The 20,925-nt window shown below is 36.4% G+C and overlaps 2 protein-coding genes across 5 annotated transcripts; one reads left to right on the plus strand and one right to left on the minus strand.

Annotated features, from left to right (window-relative positions):
- Positions 1 to 116: 116 nt before the first annotated feature.
- Positions 117 to 13,892, minus strand: LOC142980005 (uncharacterized). 4 transcript variants are annotated; one of them, XM_076125263.1, is made up of 6 exons: positions 13,729 to 13,892; positions 5,122 to 5,165; positions 3,581 to 3,818; positions 3,058 to 3,220; positions 2,472 to 2,633; positions 117 to 1,937 (listed from the first exon to the last, which is right to left on the minus strand). In XM_076125263.1, exons 2-6 carry the CDS (start codon positions 5,150 to 5,152, stop codon positions 1,809 to 1,811), a joined length of 723 nt encoding a protein of 240 aa, XP_075981378.1. In that variant the 5' UTR covers positions 5,153 to 5,165; positions 13,729 to 13,892; the 3' UTR covers positions 117 to 1,808. The 4 variants fall into 4 exon arrangements, with proteins under 4 accessions (XP_075981378.1, XP_075981376.1, XP_075981377.1 ...); XM_076125261.1 differs by having other exon boundaries at positions 13,724 to 13,892; XM_076125262.1 differs by lacking the exon at positions 13,729 to 13,892 and adding an exon at positions 6,331 to 6,432.
- LOC142980004 (uncharacterized) lies at positions 9,527 to 20,720 on the plus strand. Its single transcript, XM_076125260.1, has 17 exons — positions 9,527 to 9,993; positions 10,548 to 10,724; positions 11,071 to 11,248; positions 11,579 to 11,758; positions 12,080 to 12,256; positions 12,753 to 12,871; positions 14,800 to 14,941; positions 16,160 to 16,230; positions 16,599 to 16,818; positions 17,303 to 17,491; positions 17,782 to 17,879; positions 18,105 to 18,224; positions 18,515 to 18,673; positions 19,089 to 19,166; positions 19,479 to 19,550; positions 20,002 to 20,178; positions 20,580 to 20,720. Exons 1-17 carry the CDS (start codon positions 9,727 to 9,729, stop codon positions 20,649 to 20,651), a joined length of 2,496 nt encoding a protein of 831 aa, XP_075981375.1. The 5' UTR covers positions 9,527 to 9,726; the 3' UTR covers positions 20,652 to 20,720.
- The last annotated feature ends 205 nt before the right edge of the window (positions 20,721 to 20,925 follow it).

The raw sequence follows: 20,925 nt of genomic DNA on the forward strand, positions 1-20,925 counted from the left end.
TACTTTTTATCGATAATTAACTTGGCAATTTTCCTAGTTTAATAAACTACGTTTCTTGAATAATAGGCACCAAACAGATTTCTTAAACGTGATATATAAAAATAAAAATAAAACTATTTACCAATCAAAATATTTTATTGAATATATAAGAAGTATTTTTACAAAAATAATACTAAATATTGTTTTACAAAATGGAACACAAGACTAGAACATTTGACAATCATTTGGCGACAAGCTGAAGTATATTTAGTATAATAAATATATTTTCAAAATCAGAAACTAACAGCAAACCATTTCTAACACAACTACTAAACACATACATTTATTTTTTTATATATGTCAATAGTATTATTCCGGAATATTACAAGTTACTATCAATGTCGGCAATAATTTTGTTCCAACAATATAATTTTAATATACGTTCATCAACTGCTACCTTCCCTAACGTGCCTGTCGAATGACGAATTGTCACGTTTTGAATAAAATTGTAATTTTCCGGAATAATCCTATCTCACCCAGGTTATTTCATATCTGCAATATTTTCAGTCAACGCTACTATTACGAAATAATTTATCCCTCGAAGATACGCGCGATCAGCGCCAAAATATGTCATACATAAACTTTCACATTTAAATGCATTTTTATCAATTGATATAGAGAAATTACTGCTGTCAAATAACTTCTTAAAATCTCAGATTGTTTGCTGACCGAAAGCTTTTATTAAATTGATAAATTCATACAAAACATATTTGAAAATGTTTTAGCCAAGATAATGCATGATTAATTTCTGCAGATGCAGATATTCAATAACCTGTTTAAACATAATAAAACACGTACTTATATCAAACACATCACACATTAAGATATAGATAGAACTACAAGAAAGACACATACTAACATTCAATTAGATCTTAATTCCTACCTTTTTATCGCGTGAATTTAGTATGTCACATAAATTGGACTAAATAGAAGTCTTTCATGGGACTTCATAAACTTAAAATTTGGATACAAGGCATATAATATAGTAGCTAACCGATAATACAAGAAATAATTATTAATTGAATTATTATCTTGAGATAACTTAGTAGGTACTATTTATTCAGATCGCCAGTTATGACTTTTACTATTTCTGCTCTATATACTATTACGTATTTTTGACAATTCATAGCTTGAAGTTCTACCTATACCCAAAAAATATATTTTAGAAGTACAGTCAAGATCATATCATAGACATATAGAAGTATAAAACAGTCTAACATTAAATAAAATTGTGCCGAAAATCAAAACACATATACACTTATATCTAAATATATTAAGTACCTTATATTACAGACATCTTTGAATAAACCTTCCTTCGGGCTTTGTTATACAAAACTCGAATTCTACCATCATAGCAAAATTTGATTTTTACTGATGGTAAGACCAAAGGCAAAACCGCGTTTTGTAGTTTCAAACTTTCTTCAGAAATGTAACGTGAAACACATTTTTAGAATTACGTTTGTTCAAAAACGTTTTTTTTCCATCACAGTTTTGAATTTGATCTCTAACTGCTGCTATCACGTATCTCAGTTGACAACTATTTGAAAGCCACTATGCTGTACATTGCTTTTCTCGTTAGATTATAGTGATTAACACGTTACGTCAAAGGAGCAATGTATTGTAATTTGACAAATTGATGGTCACTTATCAGTACAGCTGTGGTATTCGACATTATTATGACGTACACTAATTGTCAACTGAGATACGTGATAAGCCCGCTGCTTCGCTTAAAGCGTGTCAAGTGATCCCGTGTGTTGTTGTGGGTAGATTTACATCAGCGCAGTACGCAGACGGGTGCGGCAGAACAGTAAGAACGCCAGCAGCGCTGCGAATGCCGCGCCTGCTAGAAGGGTTGTGTCGTCACGACGTGAACCTCCTGCACGTTCCACTACTGTGCTCTGAAATTATTGTAATGTTTTGCCTCTGGTTAATAATTCCTGGTAAATATGGCAAAGCGTAATCAAGAACAATCAGACTCAAAACATCTCTTCGTAAAAAGTATTCTAAATGCAACAGAGTAACAGTCAGATCGTGTAATATGTTTATCTATAAATCCTGCTGTAAATCAAACATCTTTATGTAAAAAACTTCCTAAAACCAAAAGTCTGATCTTGTGAAATATTCGACACCTCCAGCGCATAAGGTCGTAACACCTTTATGTATCTATAATTCGGGCTAAAAACCTGTTACCTCTCAACATCGACTAATCGGAATTATCTGGCAATACTTTTGAAGAGGTACAGTCATCGAATCATTAAACTAACTAGGATAAAGCTATGAGAAACAAAGACTTCCATGCTACTTAATATTTCGCATACGTCTCATGGTGTGTCTCATAGAACACCGATTACGTACGCTTGACCGACGTACTCGACCAACATCAATATCAAAACAAAGTAAGCTTAAGGCTCTGCGAAATGCTTCATTCTTACCCATCCTCCATGCCTGATGGCCCAGGGTGTAGCGCACTGCGCCACGTGCTTCGCTGCCCAGTCCACTGCTCTACACCAACCCCCCACTCGGACTGCGCGTGCGCACACCTCACACAGAAACGCGAGGACTACTAGCGCTCTTTGTTCTGTGTGGACACATGCCTGAAAAAAAAAGATATTACACTAACTTTTAGGGACATCAACGTTTAGAAAGCAAAATTTCTGGTAGAAGCTAGCTGGACACTGAAGTAAAGCTTTCTTAATGCGGAAGGAAGGCCTTTCCTCTGCTATAGAACACTAAGGAACTATAAAATAAATAAACAAAAAAGTTTGTTAGAAACTGTATTAAAATAGTGGAAGTAAGATTATTGTTTCCAATTTTCTGAATAGCTTTTCGTTATTTCTTTAATCAGATTTTCGTTAAAACTAAATTTATAATTTAAAGCAAATCCTAATCCACGAAATAATGTCTGTACAAATCTGCTGAACTACGGACAAAATGCACTCAAACGAAAAACATTCCTCAAAAAACCCTTCATACATTTTAGCTGCCATACTACACTAGTTCTTTTAATTCATAGTTTACCTGACAAAGCTCCTGCATAATATCTTCAAACTCGACCTCGTCTAAACTAAGCAGGGATATGTGTTCAGCCCTGGCTGCGAGTCTGGCGCGGGCCTTTGTCTCTCTGAACCTGCGAGCTGCTCGCTCTAATGACCGCCAGTCGCGCCAGTACAGCCACCAGCCTCTGAAATAATACCATCAACGATTCAAGATGCTGTTATTTATCACTGTGAATTGTATTTTTTGTCAGCTTTGAATTCTTAAAAAAAGCTGGTGATGAAACCTGAACTAAAAAATAAATTTATGTTTATTTTAATCCATTTTTCTGTCCCACTTCAGGGCTTCCACTCCCGAAGGATTGAATGGAGAGGAGATAGACGTTGAGTCGACCACGCTGGAAAATTGCGGGTTAGGGACTTTACATGCCCTCAATAAATGCGTTAAAAAATTTTTAGTCATGCAAGGTTTTATTTCTACACTATATCTTAACTAGTTTAGGTTTTAAAGCTGGCTCTACCAGCCGGTCATGTGGCTATGTACCCACCTTTGATCAGGTTTAGCCGGCGCCACTATACAAGGCGGCGGCCTCAACTCCTCAAGCCGCAGGTGCTGGAGCAGCAGCGCCCGGAACAGCCTCACCCCCCTCTCTTCCTCCTCACCCTGCAGCTCTGGCCCTCGCCAGTGACCCTGGCACTCATCACGACGTTCCTCGTCTAAAGACACCTGACGGAGGAGGGGGGCTCTTGGTGTGTCATAGTCTTCTAGGGCCTGGACACTGCATGCTGTGGAAATATATCAACGAATTAACATATATAATTCATAATGTTTTAAAATTCTCGTTATACTTTGGTATCTTTTCAGTTATCTCTTCGAGGGTCAAGTAGATCTTTGGTAGTCGATCGGTGAAAGAATCAAATGTTCAAAAGAATCTGATTAGATTAGAGTCCTAAGAAATTAGGACTGTGGATAGGTTAATATAAAGTTATGGGTCCTTGAATGCAATTCTTTGCTCTTCTATTCACACCAACAGGTCCGATCTACACATTTGAGTAATGCAAATGTCAGTTACGATGCGTCCATCAGAAATACTTTTCTAGGCCATCGTCTATCAACTAGGTAAGTTCCGGTTGTAGACAATAAGGAGCCTTGCAAAAAAGACTACTTTAAAAAATATATTCTAGGATGTCATTGAATTAAATTTTTCTCCGGATACTTTAGTTTTCTTCGACTCTATTCTTTATTTATATTTTTTTTACCACTTTACACTGACAAATATCTAAATAATTTTAAATCTTTGTAGGTTTACGGCAGAATCTTTTGAATTGATGAAAAGCGAGAAATTACGAAGAACAAGCTGAAAAGAAAACTACATAAAGTATTGAATAAAGTCACACACAAATACTGTACAAAAGGAAATATTTGCCAAAAAAAACAAACAGCACTTTATCGTAGTGTATTGTAAGTATAGCATGTTCAAAACCAATTAAACCTTAATTGCCTAACCACATACCACACACATAACTATTGTTTGTAAAAAAATTGTACGCACGTTTGTAAAAGGTTAGTTTTAGGCTTTATAAACAAATTGTAATATAATATATCTGACTTGAGCGACTGCTATGCCTAAGTTAAGGGATTCATTTCCCAATTTTATTATGGCTTTAATTTTTTCTGTATGGAGTAAATAGAACCCATTACAGTCTACTGGGCAAGGTCTCCTTGAACAAATGCAGAGGACTTTGCACCTTTCGCAGAATTTCTTTAAGGAAGTCTAAAGCCTCACTCTTTAAAAGTTTGAATAAATTGAAGTCCATAAAAATGTTCAGTGTATACTGTATCTATTTAATTTAATATTTTTTCAATAAAAATAGTACTACGAACTACGAACACCATTTTGGTGTTCTTAACTGAACTTTTGAATAGTGAAAGCTTAAGTAATATCGAATGTAAAAATTCGAGAAAAATATGTTACCAATTCAGAACAATTTCCCACAAAACCTCCGTGGATGACCAGTATGAACAATTTACACACAAAATTGGCTAAGAAACACAAAACACGACACACTGAATGTTGGCACTGCTTACCCCGCATAAAAGATGATTGTGAACGATGCATTCTCACTGTATGACTGAAATAAAGAGAATCCAAATAAAATTATATTTCTTGATATCTTTTAGAAAATATTGATAATTTTATTGAATTGTGATACAACATGACGAATATGCAGAAACGAATAAGTAATAAAAATTATGGCGATCAAAATGTTTTTTTCGAAAACTTGTACTTAGACTGCAATTGAAGATATTTATGATGAACTTCACTATTGCAAGATGAGTTAAATTAATAAGTTAAATTTTACAGTTTTTTAGAATGAATAGGTAAATAGTGAAACCGGCATTTTATTTTAGTTTTATTATAATTTACAATAAGAGAATGTGAAGAATCTGAATCAAGAATTTGAAATTTTCAAAATGGAAACAAGTTTTATGCACATAATCTATGATGGGACACAAGCCCTTTTTGAAATAGCACATGAAATCATTCCATAGGCCTGTACCTGACACCCTTATAATTAAATTGAGTCGCTAATTGGATTAACTAGGGCTCAACCGAGCGAGAAATCATGGTATTGGTGTGAAAAGGTCATGATTTACATTGTAAGAAAGGAAAAGACTGATGCCCGTTTTCTGAGGTATATTTAGCGGTAGTTTATCTATTCAAACAGTCATGTTTATTTATATGAGTTTAAACGCTACTGAATAGATAAACTACCGCTAAATGCTTCTCAGAAACCGGGAATTAACAAAATAGGTAACTCAATAGTCTTGTAAAAAGAGAGATACAGTAAAAATAACAGTAGAACAGATTGAATATAAAATCACTAGAAGAAGGAAAATAATACCAAATTATACCGTACGAATAAATATCAGAATTAAATAAGAAAAAAATATATCGCTAAATTTACGTATGAATATTGAAAATAAGTAGCGATTAATCATTAAAATGCTTAATAATCTAACTTATGATCAAAAACAAAATATTATCACTGATACAAAAGCTTTTCAAAATGGACAATAAGTAGTACAGTCTCGTATAAATTGGAGAGTACTACGAAAATTCAAATAAGTACTTTATTTGGGACCGCAATGACCTAAGTATCTGCTTTCCAGAATCCAGTTCAGGTCAACAGGGCTTAACAAAAACAATATCTATCTTAACCTCTTCAAAGCGCATAGCAACATAGAAATTTCAATCAAAACGAGAAAATTTCAACAGAGAAATTGAGGACATACCTTGGTTAGATTTCGGAGGCACTAAATCCATTATATTCGTATAAAATAAGGATATACGTGGGTTTCTAGGAATGGTTGTAGTCGTAATGTCAGTGTGCAAGCCAAACAGTGGCGACCTTGTTCATCAGGTCATGACCATGACATACATAGGTGCGCATGCGCGGAACGACCTGTGAGAACTTCACACAGTTCAGGGGAAATTTCTGAGAAAATCTCCCTTTCAATATTGGACGGATTGATGTTGGGATTTCAATGTCAGTCTTCTGGGTATTGTTGATGAATGATACCTGTGTTGCTATTGGTCTTTTCTAATTTACATAAGAATATTTCTCAATAGTAGCCTGGAGATTGGTTTCGGGTCCGGTATATGACAATAGGTTCGATCCCTATTATATGAGACTAACATTGTTAATGGCGAAATGTGGGTGCATTTCTCGTGCCTCTGCTACCACCCTCGGGTCTAAAAGGCTTCATATTATGTATGTATTTGGGTCTAACAGGCATGATATTATGTATGTATGTATAAATGATGCCTGTGACTGAAAGTCCTTCGCATCTAATTCATTACGAGTCCGTTTTTAAAAGTCCAACACTTCTAAGCACTCGTTAATATTCGCATTATGCAGATTCTATATGCAAATCTAGAGTTATTAATTGCGTTATAAATAGATTACTTATGTAATTAGCTAATAGCCGACTTTTAATTAAATCATTTTCAATTAGAAGCTAATCTGCCCGAGTTTTTTTTACTTTATACTATTCAACTGATATTATAAATGCGAAAGTTTGGATGTAAGGATATCGGAATGGATGATTGTCACTCAATAACGCCAAAACTACTGAACGGATATTGATGAAATTCGCTACGCAGATAGTTTATTATAACGTAGATTAATACATGTCATGTCATACTTTTTACCTCGAGATATCTTTACACGCATTCAAAGTTGCAACTAAAATCGTGTTTCTAATATAGGAAGTAGTATCGAATTGGTATTATATAAACGTGCTGTAAGTATTTGAAATATTTATAAATATAAGCTTATACTCCAAGGTGAAACGCAAGTCGCGTGTGAAACATAATTAAAACACATTTTACTCGAAGGTCTCTCGCTAGACTAATAACTTAGCATTTTCTTTGTGCTATAGTATGACAATAAAACGTAAAAGCTCTATTTGGCAGTATTTCGTTAGTATTACTGTAATTGTATACGTCTATTTGGTTACTTTTACTGTAAATGAAGTATATTAATATAGTTACATAAGAAATTACAGTTGTATTCAAAAACTCTTGAAGGATAATCTTAAAATTTCAAAACTAAAAGTAGAAAGATAGCTTGCACAAAAACCGTACTCTGAGTTATAAACTTAGAAATCTTTATCAAACCGCATTATGTAACCACAAAATATGTATATACGAATACTTTTTGGATTTAAAGTAATTTTAGTACAGATAGGTTTCTTTATAGTTCCTGAAACTATACACGTTTGCGTGACATTTGCACTACACTATCTTCAAAACAAACAAAATCAGAAGACCACAATAATACGGCATTCATTTGAAAGAGCAAATCAAATTTATTCATGAATTAATTTTTGATTATAATGAATTAAAAATTATAAAGTAAATATAAAACCAACAGTAATAATACCATTTCCACATTCATTTCATCAAATTTAATACAAAAATTATGTTACCAATCCTATATTTTCAGAATTCTTCTTGAAATCCATTTTTTCAGGAAAACGGCTACAATTTCCACTGAATTTCAACAACACGAACTACAGGAATTGATATAAATGAAATTAACAGTACTGTCAGAATTGAACTTGGACTTGAGGGACCAAACCTGTTGCGCATTGATGTTATTATTTCTGGAACTTTGCAAATTACTTAAATTGAAAAGTCCGTTTGTAATTCCAACACCACATTTTATGAAATACACAATACTGTACTTACCCCCGGTTTCTGAGGCACATTTAGCGGTAGTTTATCTATTCAATAGCGTTAAAACTCATATAAAAAACGCTATTGAATAGATAAACTACCGTTAAATGTACTCAGAAACCGGGGGTTAGACGATTAATATCACCTGACTATTTGATGGTCCTGTTTCTGAACCTTTTAAAGGAAAGTTGACTGGCCAAGCACCATGCCCACAGACCTGTCTTCAGATTTTGAGACACCCATAGCCAATTGTACTTACCGGTTGGTAAACGATCTGTGGGTTAAGTGAACCATAGCGCGGTCATTCCATAGATGGGTGACCACTTAGTAGTATTTGAAAAGGGCGTCTCCAAACCTCGGAGGGCACGTAAAATGTCGGTCCCGGTTGTTGTCTACTAAGATAACAGTCGTTAAGTCATGTCAAAGACCTTTCAGGCGGTTTGAACAATTTTGACATTAGGTTCACCACTAACCATACGACCAAAAAAGACTGAATTTTTAAACTTCAGTAACTCAGGGTAGTAAATACGTTTACAAACGGGTCATTTTAGTAACTAGTTTGCAATGACATAATAAATCACATATCAGGTCATGTTCATGTTCAGGGCAAAGGTCGACCTTTGAGTAACTGATTACAACGACCAGCCATTGAACTTGAGATATTGAGTCAGATGACACTTAAAATACATTTTAGTTTAGAAATGGATAAGCAATTTCAATATGCCTATAAAATTTAAGAATAAAGTGATGTCCGACCAATAATCTTAGAAAATACTGTTATTTTGTGTTCTTATTGGATTCCTGACTCGCTTTTCCCTTGAGGCGCTTTCAAAAACCTATCTTCAGTTTAACAGATAGGTTAGTCGGCTACTAAGTTAGGAAAAACACGTTTTTTAAACTAGTAGTTAGGCTATATTCTGGGACAAGTAAATTTTCGACCACTGTTTTTGTACAACATTAGTTCCCGTCCACGTCTTTATCACGTGGAAGGATTTCCCCGGAGTAAAAATTATCTTAAATGAATTAATCCATGTTAAATAACTATCTATCCCCACATCTCATCTTAATCTGTTTGCTGGTTTTAGCATGATTGAGTAACAAACATCCATTCAAACAGTCTTATTTATAATATCAGTGAGATAAATAAGATTTCTGTATACAAAACAATAAGAATAACAAAACTTATCACAGCCCAGTCGGCTGTCGATTGTCTGATTGAGTTCGTTCATTGGTTTAATAGTACCGGGGCTCAATTGCTGGTTATCAGCCCGTTGTGCAACTACATACGTATCGTACCGGAAGAAACACATTGTACGGGATTACATTCAGATAACTCGACCGAACCACACGTGCTCACACCCAAAAATGCTTTAGAAAACAGTGAAAAAGGTTTACAAAGTGTCGTGTATAACAATATTGGTGAAACAGAACATGTTCGTGATATAAAAATGAAGAATAACATCAAAAGAAAACTCTCCACTGGCGTTCTCGAGCCGAGATGTTGTAGGAAGCTTTCGATCTTCGCTTGTACATGTGCTGTTGTGTCTCTGCTAGTGAATACTTACAATTATGTTGATAACGATGTTAATTTTGATGTAGAAGCTAGGAAGTTGATAAAGAATGTTCTAGAAGAGAGGATAGAGGAAAAAATTGATGCCTACTTGATGGAGATAAGCGGGAGTACGTCGCACAGACTAAAACGAGAGGCGATGCTTGTGAGTCGGATGTTTTTGATATGAGTTGTTTTATTAAAGTTAATAATATAATAGTAGTAAGAATAGAAATAGCCGTTGAAGTTATTTTTGAACGATAACATTTGTTTTGAACGTGATATTGTCATAGTGGTGTACGAGTTACCGGAATACGAATTCGAACGAATAATTCGTTTCGAAGTATGAATGTGGATTTTGTTTGATAATATTTTAGCGAAAATAGAGGCATCTTTACAGACTTTGAAACTGTTCATTTAAGAAGAGAAGTTATGATTTTTAAATTACGTAATTTAAAATCCTATATCATCAACAAATTATAGCATTACTCATTTCTGTCAGAGACTTCGCCTTCGAAGAAATAATTTCTCATTTTAAAAACAAGCCACTGTGTTGTAGACTAGAAACCATGTCAAGCATTGAAAACCATGAGATAACTTTTACTCCAAAGAGTATCTTAATTAACACAAACTTTTACTGTAACAAATACAGACCTGTTCTGAATTCTTCGTACTGTCTTTTGCTGTGTAGATCTTTCATTATTATGATAATTTGTTCAGAAACAATCAGTGAACCAAGAAGACAACACAGTGACTCCTCATGTGGAGTTCTTCAACCCGAAGATGAGACCAGAACTGGAGGAGAAAGATGCAGCTGAGATGAGGAAAACTGGTGCCAAGGGTCCTGCACCCGGTGGTGATACATGGGTCTGGCTGACTAGTTACTCTAGAGTACCAGTAAGTCACAATCACTTAACTAATTTACCATGGCTTTTCCGTATAATTTCCAATTCTGGCAAGCTTTTGCTACCATGGTCCTATCTATTTTTGTATTTAGGGTATCTATAAGCACGACTTACGAACACTACTGAATTTAAAGGTACTTATGAGGTACCCAACCCGTACTTGGCGAGCATGCATGCATATGGTTCGTCATTATGGTCACTTAAATATTGTTGTCATTAGATTGATCGTTCAGTTAATTATAAGACGATATCATAATTTTTAAAATTAAACATTGTTCATCATTATTTATTGTACCGATGTCGAATAAACAGTTATCACTCCAAATTTATGTTTTCAGTACAAAGTAGTGCAGGGTTTTTGCAAAGCAACCCAAGATTACTGTCCACCGGGCGTCCAAGGACCAAAAGGTCCAACGGGCATGCCTGGACCCAAGGGTGAGAGAGGAGACCCTGGGGCTCCGGGTACTCCAGGACATTCTGGTGGAAGAGGACCTGTGGGACCTCCAGGACCGAAAGGTAAAACAGACTTGTTTCAAAAAGGTATATTGATGTAGGGACATGCCTAAAAGAAGTTTCCGTAATTATGATTATTAAAAGCGTATATTGATGTAGAGATATGTCTTACATAAAAACCGTACCGTTTTTTGAATTTGAGAAGAAATACTATTCCTTTTAAAAGCTTTATAGCCTTAATCACTACACTCATATATAATAGGATATCATGTTTTCTGACCACCATAGTAAAAATATTTTTTCAAGTAAAGTGAACTCTTAACGTTTTTCCGAAATAAAATCATTGAATAATACTTTAAGTATGAAAAATATAATTCTATAATTATATTACAGGCGAAAGAGGATTCCCTGGGAACCCCGGCCTGGATGGAAGAGACGGCGTCCCGGGAGAACCTGGTCTGGACGGCATGTCAGGAAGAAACGGTGCTGATGGAGCACCCGGGAAGGACGGCCGAGATGGTATCCCGGGAAAAGACGGCAGCCCGGGGAAGAACGGAAAGGATGGGAAAGATGGTAGGAAGAATTAATGTCCTTTAATTAATTCTTTACACATACATAAAATCACCTTGTTCTTATCGGGGCAGGCAGAGACCAAAGAACGGCATTTAGTACGTGGTTCTATCTTTACATTCTTCTCTTGCTTCTTTCACATCTATACATTGATCTTAGCTTTTATACTATTAACCCAGAACATTACGTGCAATTTCAAAACCATATACTAATACAACCGAAAATTTGGAATATAAATTGATATTTTTCTGAATAATGTGGTCGAAATGCGATAAAGTAGTCTACGATCGGGGTAGTCATAACTATGCTTATTTTATTTGACAGGTAGAGCAGGGGCCCCCGGTCCACCGGGTCTTCGTGGTCCAAAAGGTGATCGTGGTCCAATAGGCCCCAAAGGTCAGAGAGGCAATGATGGACGCGACGGTTCTCCCGGAAGACCAGGACTCTCCATGTATAACAACACTTTGGAGAAGGAACTGTTTATTCCGCCTACTTTTGCACGTAAGTATTGTACAAATATTTATTAAATACTATAAATGACTGTATCGCACTAGAAGTAGCTATTATAGATACTGAAGCGCGATTTTCTCCACTCGTTTCCATGGACTAGCGACCTTAAGTCACTTGACTTGAAAAATATCTTCTCACGATATAATATGCTAGCACTGATCAGTTTTCTCTATATATACGTCGATAGTGGTGGGTAATCATCCCAAAAATCGGATTAATTCCTGAGACTCAGGAAATGATAGGTATACCGTTTTATGATGCTTAGTTGATAGGTAACTGTCTCGAATATGATAGTGGATAAATAGTGCCTTGTCGAGTGGGAAAATTGTAGGTATGCTGGGATACCGATGTCAATTTAGCATCCAGGGACAAAACAAATTTCTTGCATAACATCAATTCTAAAAAAGAAATCGGCCACTAGTCCTAGCAACAGCGTTTTATTTCGTAATTCTTCTCTTAATACGTGTATGTATGTTTCATAACACAGAGGACCACACTCGGGTGATAGTTCGTGAGAGTGACACGCTACGAATCACGTGCAATCCTATGGGTCGACCTGAACCAGCTGTGGAGTGGCGACGAGCTGACGGGACTGCTGTTATACAGGTAAGAATTATTGCACCCTTATTATGGGCTAAAGCTGAATGACAGCAAAGGCACGGCGGAGAAAGACGCGTTGAAATCCATAGATTTACTTTGAAATGACTTGAATGACAGCGACAGAATGTGGTAAATTTGTTGTAGTTTGTTTTTATGTTCGTGAAAGTACAAACAACAGTAGCGCAATTGCTGTCATTATCATCCTTTATGTTTAATTTATCAAGTCCAACAGTTTGTAAGTATGAAAGGCCTGGAATTATTCTCGAAGTTCGAAACTGTCTTTCATTTCCACAAAAAAAAACGGAGATTTTCGAACAACCTAATAGTTTAGTTTTGATCTAGCATCTTTTCTACAAAAAGCTACGCCGCAAGGTTTTAATTCTAGATGTCGTGATTAAGGTTTATAAATTTATAATAAAAGTAATAAAAACAAAGAATATTGTGGTAGGTTTTATTTTCTTTTTGTGATCAATATTACACAAACTTTTAGTACTCTACCTTCGGTATGATAAAGTGTTCTTTTACGAGGTGAATGAAAAGAAAGTATGCTGTCACTCTTACTCTTATAAATCATAGCTGTCTTTTAAATCTAAATTAATTTGTACCTATAATTTGATAATATTATTAAGTAGTACAAGAAATTAGAGCTGTATTCAAAGCTACATGCACTCTAACCGACACAACTTCTAATAATTTAATCATAGTCTCAGTGCCTGATTGTAAATAATAAGAGTGGAAAAATAATTTCATTACGGAGTATTCATCACAGGACAGACAGATTTGAAAGAAAAAAGGAGAGGTCTTTGCCCAGCAGTGGGACATATAAATAAACAAAAAAAAATAATGTACTCTACATACCTGACCTTAAAATCGCCTGCTATACTATTCCTCTAAGTTTCCCTCAAATTCACACAGAAAAAGCACAGTTTTTTAACCGATAAAATGTTAAAATGTCAAAATCCATTATTTCCAGGTACAGAATTTATAGATTTTGAAAGAACTGTGACGGCCATCTTGCTAATTTGTCATAAAAATAGTCTAAATTGTCATTTTCTTAGTTGTGTGCGGTGCTCTATTCTCGTTCCGCAACGCATGCCAAAATTTCCGAAAGCCCGCAATGCTGTTGTCTTTTGCTACAAATGCGGAGATTTTGGAAAAGTATTATCTTTTATTATGTTCGTAACGACACTCGCTGTAGTCTTTACTTACAGTAATTCTTTCACCTTATTTTAATGGCAACTATTCTAGGGAGCTCTTTAATACGGTCTGCTTATCTCACGAAAGTGTCGTGATAGACAGACAAACAGATATGTAGTTACTTTTAGAAATATTTTTTTAATGACTTGACTGCCTTCGTGGCACAGTCCGACCATTGCGTCGGGAGTGGGTTCAATGGCCACACAAAACAATTATTTGTGTGATCCGCAAATTGTTGTTTGTATGTATGTTTGTAAAAGTCTTCAAGAGACAAGAGCATTTCTTAGTGTGGGAGTTGTCTAACTAAAACTAAAAACACTGTATCAGTATACAAAAAAAAATCCCGTTGCTGTAGTCGCTAGCTAACGGGCCACCGTCATTTTAGTGCATTATGAAAACCTATTTCTCTCGTCTCCGCCTCCTCCTATGGGAAGCAGGCATGATTTTATGTATGTACTAGCTGGCCCGCGCAACTTCGCTTGCGTCACATAAGAGAGAATGGCTCATAAATTTCACCGTTTTTGTAACATTTTCCGTCGCTACTTCGCTCCTAATGGCCGTAGCGTGATAATATGTAGCCTATACCCTTCCTTGATACATGGACTGTCTAACACTGAAAGAATTTTCAAATTGGACCAGTAGTTCCTGAGATTAGCGCGTTCAAACAAACAAACAAACTCTATGTATGAAAACCAATATCAAAGAATGAATTTCAAGAAGTATCAATATTGTTCCAGGGTTCATGGCGCGACGCATCAGTGAGTGGTCCCGTGCTCACCATCCCCAACGTCTCGAGGTGGCACACAGGCAAGTACGTGTGTCTCGCCAACAACGGCATGCTGCCTTCAGCCAACCAGACTACTGATGTTGAAGTGCATTGTAAGTACACTTTGATGTTTAAACTAGTTGTAGTATTTGTATATGTTTCATAATACTTATATGAGTTTTATGCACCTGTCTGGAGTCCACCAAAACAAAATCTTATATATAATTTCTTATCCTACTACATTTTATCCAAATCAATTCAGTTGTTCTGGTGTAAAAATAATAAAAATTTACTTACATAAATAAATAAATATTATTGGACAACTCACACACGGTCATTTGATTCCAAACTAAGTAGAGCTTGTACTATGGTAACCAAATAACTGATAAACATACTTATATGCTTCTAAATACATACTTATATAGATACATTAACATCCAGGCTCAGAACAAATACTCGTGCTCATCACACAAAGATTTGTCCTGGGTGGGATTCGAACCCACCACACGCGGCGCTACGGTTGCTGCGGCGAGGTGACCGCTTAAACCACTGCGCCAAACGTGCAGTTAACTTCTGGTCGATTTTCGGCTATGGCGGCCAGTTTCATTGAAACCAGCCAACTGTTCAGGACTTTGTTTATAGTGACCAAGTGTGTGCACAATACACAGGTACACTCTCTATTTCTTTGCTCTCGTAGACCGGTGGGTCGGCTAAATCGGCACAGGCAGAAAGAGCTCAGGACCGACGCCACGACGGCTTTACGTGCTCTTCGAGGCACGGAGGTCTACAACCCCACTTCCTAACTCAATCGCTGAGAATTTTTTATATAGACAACTCAGAAAAGTTTATTCGCCCAACCCAAAATTCGAACCCGAGACCCCTTGCGGCAGTCGCATACTACCGACTCTGCCATAGAGTTACTATTCAATAAAAATCAATAAACACAAAATATTTATAATAAGTGAGAATATTGAAATATTCAAAGTTGTTCACAGTCCTTCACCTGCATCGACACTATAGAATATTAATTTCGGATCGATTTTTATTACTACCCCTGCACTTTACTCTTGTGTTAAATATTTATAATGAACCCTCCTTGAACAAGGGTGGAAATAGTTTCTTGAAAATAATGCGTTATTCATATTAGGGGTACCTACTTTTTCTTCGTAACACTTAAAATATTTTATATTTCAATAAATTTTCAACTCAAATATAAGTCCTGTGCAAACGTGTCGAGACGAACATAACAATGGCTCTGAACCAGCAATAAATCCTTTAGACTTAAGTTCAAACAATTAAACATAATTACTTAGTAGAATTTTAATTTTCAGTCAGCCCGTTTATTCGTGTGCCGAAGAATATTGCCTACGTGTTTAACAAAACTGCGAAGATAGAATGTGAGGTAAGTCGTTTTACGGTGACTATTGACTATGTTATAGGTTTATGAACTCCAAGGTTTGGACGAGCCATAGTTAACTTATGTGCCTACTTAGCATAAGTGTAACTATTTCATATGCGAATTTTATTTAAAACTGTATGTATGGGACTGCGTTCTCATCTTAACTGGTCGATTCGTAGATAGCGCGCTGCCAAATAAATATAATATTATGAAAACTATTTAAAGTAGCAATCATATTTTTGAATTCATAAATCTCCCTCATACTTTTCCATCGGTCGCTTTATGTAGTTACTATTAGCCCCCAGATAGATGACTAAAATAGTTAATTTTATCATCATAGGTTTTTCAGATGTATCACTATTTTCTTTTAGATCCAAGCATGGCCAGAACCAGTACTAGCGTGGGAGATAGACGGCGTGACCCTCGAGGGTCTGCGCTACAAGACGGAGGTGGTCCCCACGCCAGACCCCTGGCGATGGATCATGAGGCTCGAGATCCCTGGCATCAGGGACCACGACCTTCGCCAGTACAGCTGCGTCGCCAAGAACGAGCTTTATAATAAGACGATTAAGGGCCATATTCAGTTGATGTGTGAGTTCATATCATTAATTATTTAAGCTGGGATTCTTCGAGCGCCAGAGTAGATACAAGCGGCAGCAGCATTTGATACTACATGTGAGCGGAAGCCTGTTACGCGATGTTTGCAATTTGTTTAGATACTTCTTATATCATCCACCCATTCGATTCAATAATGCCATCAGTTATCTTGGCACATTCCAACATCGTCAGCCTTCCGCTGTTGTTCATAGAATTTGCAGCATAAAGTCTGAAAATCTGTTTTCATATTAAACTAAAACACACTGTCCTTAATCATCTTTAAGAAATTGAAGGACATCTCAGTTGATCTTTGGTAATTCACTGAAGGGACCCAAGATCCCGTTTGTCAAATAACATTTGGCAAACAAAACCAGTTTTGCTAAAGCGACTTTATCTTTTACTCAGATACGTTATTTTCGTATCACTCCAAGTAACCTCTACCAAAATAAATGTCTAACATTTGCCTCTACATCCTCAGATCCTGGACCAAACCACCAGGTATCGCAGCAGCAGCCCACGGAGTTCGGAGCCCGTCCTCCGATCCTGACCTCGTACGAGGAGCTGTGTCAGGTGCAGCACTGCCCCACGTGTCCTCGCTGTGACCGCGCCCAGCTACTCATCTCTACCATGAATGGGACTACGGGATATAAACCAAGAAGGAATACCAGTGAGCATTCTAGCATTATTTATGAAAACGTACAATTTTTTTAGAAGCGACCCGTACACCAGCTAGGAAAAACATTTCTGTCGAAATACAAAATCTATGGCTACATATGGTAGATGCCAAAAGTAGTTAACCAAGCTTAAAAAGAAGCAATAAGCCTTCTAGCTAACTTTAAAATAAAAATGTATAAGAAAATTGTTGTTTGGCTATAGCACTCAAAAAGCTTTAAAAAGGAGATGTTAATTGCACTATCCACAAATAAGTTTTACAGTAAATAATATTTCTTATTCCAGATTGTCAGCTATACGCTATAGGTAAGCCGGTGTACCATCGATATAAAGACGAGCTGTTCGGAGCCTGGCTGAGAGACTCAAATGCTTCTGAAGCTCAGGTAAACAAATCACATGCATTTTACACTCACAAGCTCTAAAAGACTAGATAAAAACCTCATCAAACATTAGTACCATCTCAGAATTGTATTGATGATTACGTCTAAGAATCGCGTAATCGCCAAAATACGCACATTATAGGAGTTTCATTTCGTATAGACTCAAAATTCAGACATTGAAAGAGTTCTCCTGTATTTGAAATTTTATAGTTTTTAATCGTATTTTAGAAAGAGAAACTATGGACGACACAAGAAGACGACGTGGATCGTCTGCGGGAGCACAGAACTAAGGCCACCTTTAAGAAGGGAGACGTTGACGAGTTCCACAAACTACAGAAACCTTTCTTTGTAAGTACACCGTTTATTCTGTTTAAGGCTTTAATGGTTGGGCACATTCTTCATACGAATGAAGTAACGATCTTAATAAGCTTTATAAAGTCCGTATCTTTATAGAGCGGAGTATAAAGAATAGTAGAAAGAAGGGAATATGTGCTCTAATTACCACAAAAAGCGAGTGTCTTAGTAAAAAAAAACAGCATTACGATTCAAATTACGAATAAAAAGATCTATTTATGTTATACACCCAATTTTACCAACCTTTTCATACTGGACGTATATCAAGTTTCTTTCTATTCCAGGGTAACGGTCACATAGTATACAGCGGCTCGTTTTTCTACCAGGCGAACGAGTCAGGCCACCCGGGAGAGATCATCAGATACGACCTGACGCAGAGCAGGATCAAGTCGGTCCAGCTGCCCCATGCTGACGGCAGACTGTACACTGCACAGCATAACCAGGTATATTATAAATTACCAACTTCTGCCCGCGACTTCATTTGCTTGAAAAGATTTCCCTTAGAAATAGTATCCTATGTGTTAATCCAGTTTATTTCGTAGTTTTTTCGTGAATTTTTTAACAAAAATACGTACATACATCCATCCTTACAAACTTGCATTAATATGAAGGAATCGTTATATCCGAAGGTGTAGGCATTAGAATGAGATATATTAACACTCGTACACTCACGTTTCGCCGTGGTTATTGTCAATTCCATGTTATAGTGTAGGTCCATGTATAGGAGTATGTCAATGTTATCAATAGATTTAAAACCTTCGCTCCTGCAGTCTTTATACAATTTATTTGTGATTTAGACGTAGGGCCCCTAATTTCACTTTCTAGCACTACAATAAATGTATTCTCCGTATGTTTCAGGTTGATTTCAGCGCAGATGACAATGGTCTTTGGGCTATCTACTCCATTGAAGCATCCAACAACACTGCAGTGGCTAAAGTAAGAAGTAACACGAACTAATAAAACATTTTTATACCTCTCACTAGCTTTCCGCCCGCGGCATAGTTCGTGTGTATTTTCACCTCCTTCGGTGTGGAATTTCCAAAAATCCTTAGTGCGTCTCTACACTTCGTAAGGCATCTTCACACCAAAATTCAACTCTCTACGCTCAGTAGTTTCGGTTGTGCTTTGTCCAACAGTCAGTCACTCAGTATCGGAAGAGTTCTTTATAATTATGTGTACTATTACTTTTATATCATTACAATGAACCTACTTAGTAATTAAGTAACTAATCATTGTGTTTTGTTTCAGCTAAGTTTTGACCCCAACAAAGATGGATTGAATATTGATTACATTTGGAACATTTCTTTGAATCATAAACAAGTAAGTTGTCATGACATGTCAACAGTCATTATACTTACTTAGTTCCAGAAAATAGAAAAATATTGAATCGAACCTGGGAACTGTATTATAGAAATATTTTGCTTTACTCAGAGCAATCTTATCGCTCTAGTAAAGACAAGAGACAGTTAAGAAATAAGTTCGTTAAGAAAACTTGCAATTTACTTAAACTTTAGAGCCGCTAATCAGGTTTCCATATAAATAAATGACTATAGTTGGGCCATTTCAAAGTAGCGAACTACGTCATGCAACATATTCGGGCTCTCCCGCTTGCACTTACACACTGTCCTATTCCTGTCATTCTTTTAATTCTGTCATAGTTCGCACGTTTGTAATGGCAACTACCATAGTCTATTAGTCGTACTAGCAACCTGCAGTTGCATACATTGCACTTTATAATACCAGTGTAACTAATTAAGAAATACGTGTACAGGTCGGCGAAATGTTCATAGTCTGCGGCGTACTGTACGCGTTGGATTCAGCAACAGAACGCGAGAGCAAAGTGTCTGTGGCCATTGACCTGTATCATAACAAGCCTTTGGAAGTGTCGCTGCAGTTTACCAACCCGTTCAGAAAGACCACGCAACTTGGATATGATCATATGCATAAGGTTTGTGAGAGACGTCAAAAGTATAATCGTGAACTATATACTTACGTAATATCACGCCTCTTTTAACCGGAAGTGTAGGCAGAGGTGTATGAAATACCCCACGTTGCTATTAACAAGTACCTCAAAAAAAGGTGGGTAACCCTAATAAGGCCCATTCCTTAAATTTCCCGCTTCTCGGTTTGGAATGGCTGCCAATGTGTGTAGAAGTGTATGCAAGTACATTTACTTGGATACAAGGAAAGAAAAATCGACATAGGCCTTATTTGAGTAACCTATCCTACGCGTGCTAGTACCTTATGAGCGGGGGGGGTTTTTTGTCATATACTACTACTCAGAATAATTAATATAACTTAAAAAAAGTTCGCCTGTTAGTAGTTACTTAAGGTAATTCTGTATTTCAGGAGCTGTATTCATGGGACCGCGGCAATATGCTCACGTATCCAGTACGATACAACGAAATGCCAGGACCCTGACATCCACCTGAAGATTTATTATATTAGTATTGTAAAAATATTTTTATACATTTTGCAAATACATAACATACCTACGTAATCATTCCTTAATTTTATTTAAATCCGAAATATAAAACTCTGAAAATGTTCGCCGACCTGTTGATTTAAATACAACAGCGCCATCTAGTTACAATATTTTGAACTAATTCCTATGAGGACAGTATACGCGTGGAATCGCAACGTATCACCACTAGATGGCAGTAAAAATTACTAATATTGTTCAACAGATGGCATT

The sequence above is a fragment of the Anticarsia gemmatalis genome, chromosome 17 (assembly GCF_050436995.1).
Source record: "Anticarsia gemmatalis isolate Benzon Research Colony breed Stoneville strain chromosome 17, ilAntGemm2 primary, whole genome shotgun sequence".
Taxonomy (NCBI): domain Eukaryota; kingdom Metazoa; phylum Arthropoda; class Insecta; order Lepidoptera; family Erebidae; genus Anticarsia; species Anticarsia gemmatalis.

Excerpts from the sequence above, each read along its gene's own strand:
- LOC142980004 (XM_076125260.1), top strand. The coding sequence starts at position 9,727 with ATGAAGAATAACATCAAAAGAAAACTCTCCACTGGCGTTCTCGAGCCG. Across the intron at positions 10,725-11,070 it reads CTAGTTACTCTAGAGTACCA|TACAAAGTAGTGCAGGGTTT; the intron begins GTAAGTCACAAT and ends TTATGTTTTCAG. Across the intron at positions 18,674-19,088 it reads ACACTGCACAGCATAACCAG|GTTGATTTCAGCGCAGATGA; the intron begins GTATATTATAAA and ends CGTATGTTTCAG.
- LOC142980005 (XM_076125263.1), bottom strand. The coding sequence starts at position 5,152 with ATGCATCGTTCACAATCATCTTTTATGCGGG. Across the intron at positions 3,819-5,121 it reads ACAATCATCTTTTATGCGGG|CATGCAGTGTCCAGGCCCTA; the intron begins GTAAGCAGTGCC and ends ATATTTCCACAG. Across the intron at positions 1,938-2,471 it reads CCATCAGGCATGGAGGATGG|AGCACAGTAGTGGAACGTGC; the intron begins GTAAGAATGAAG and ends CAATAATTTCAG.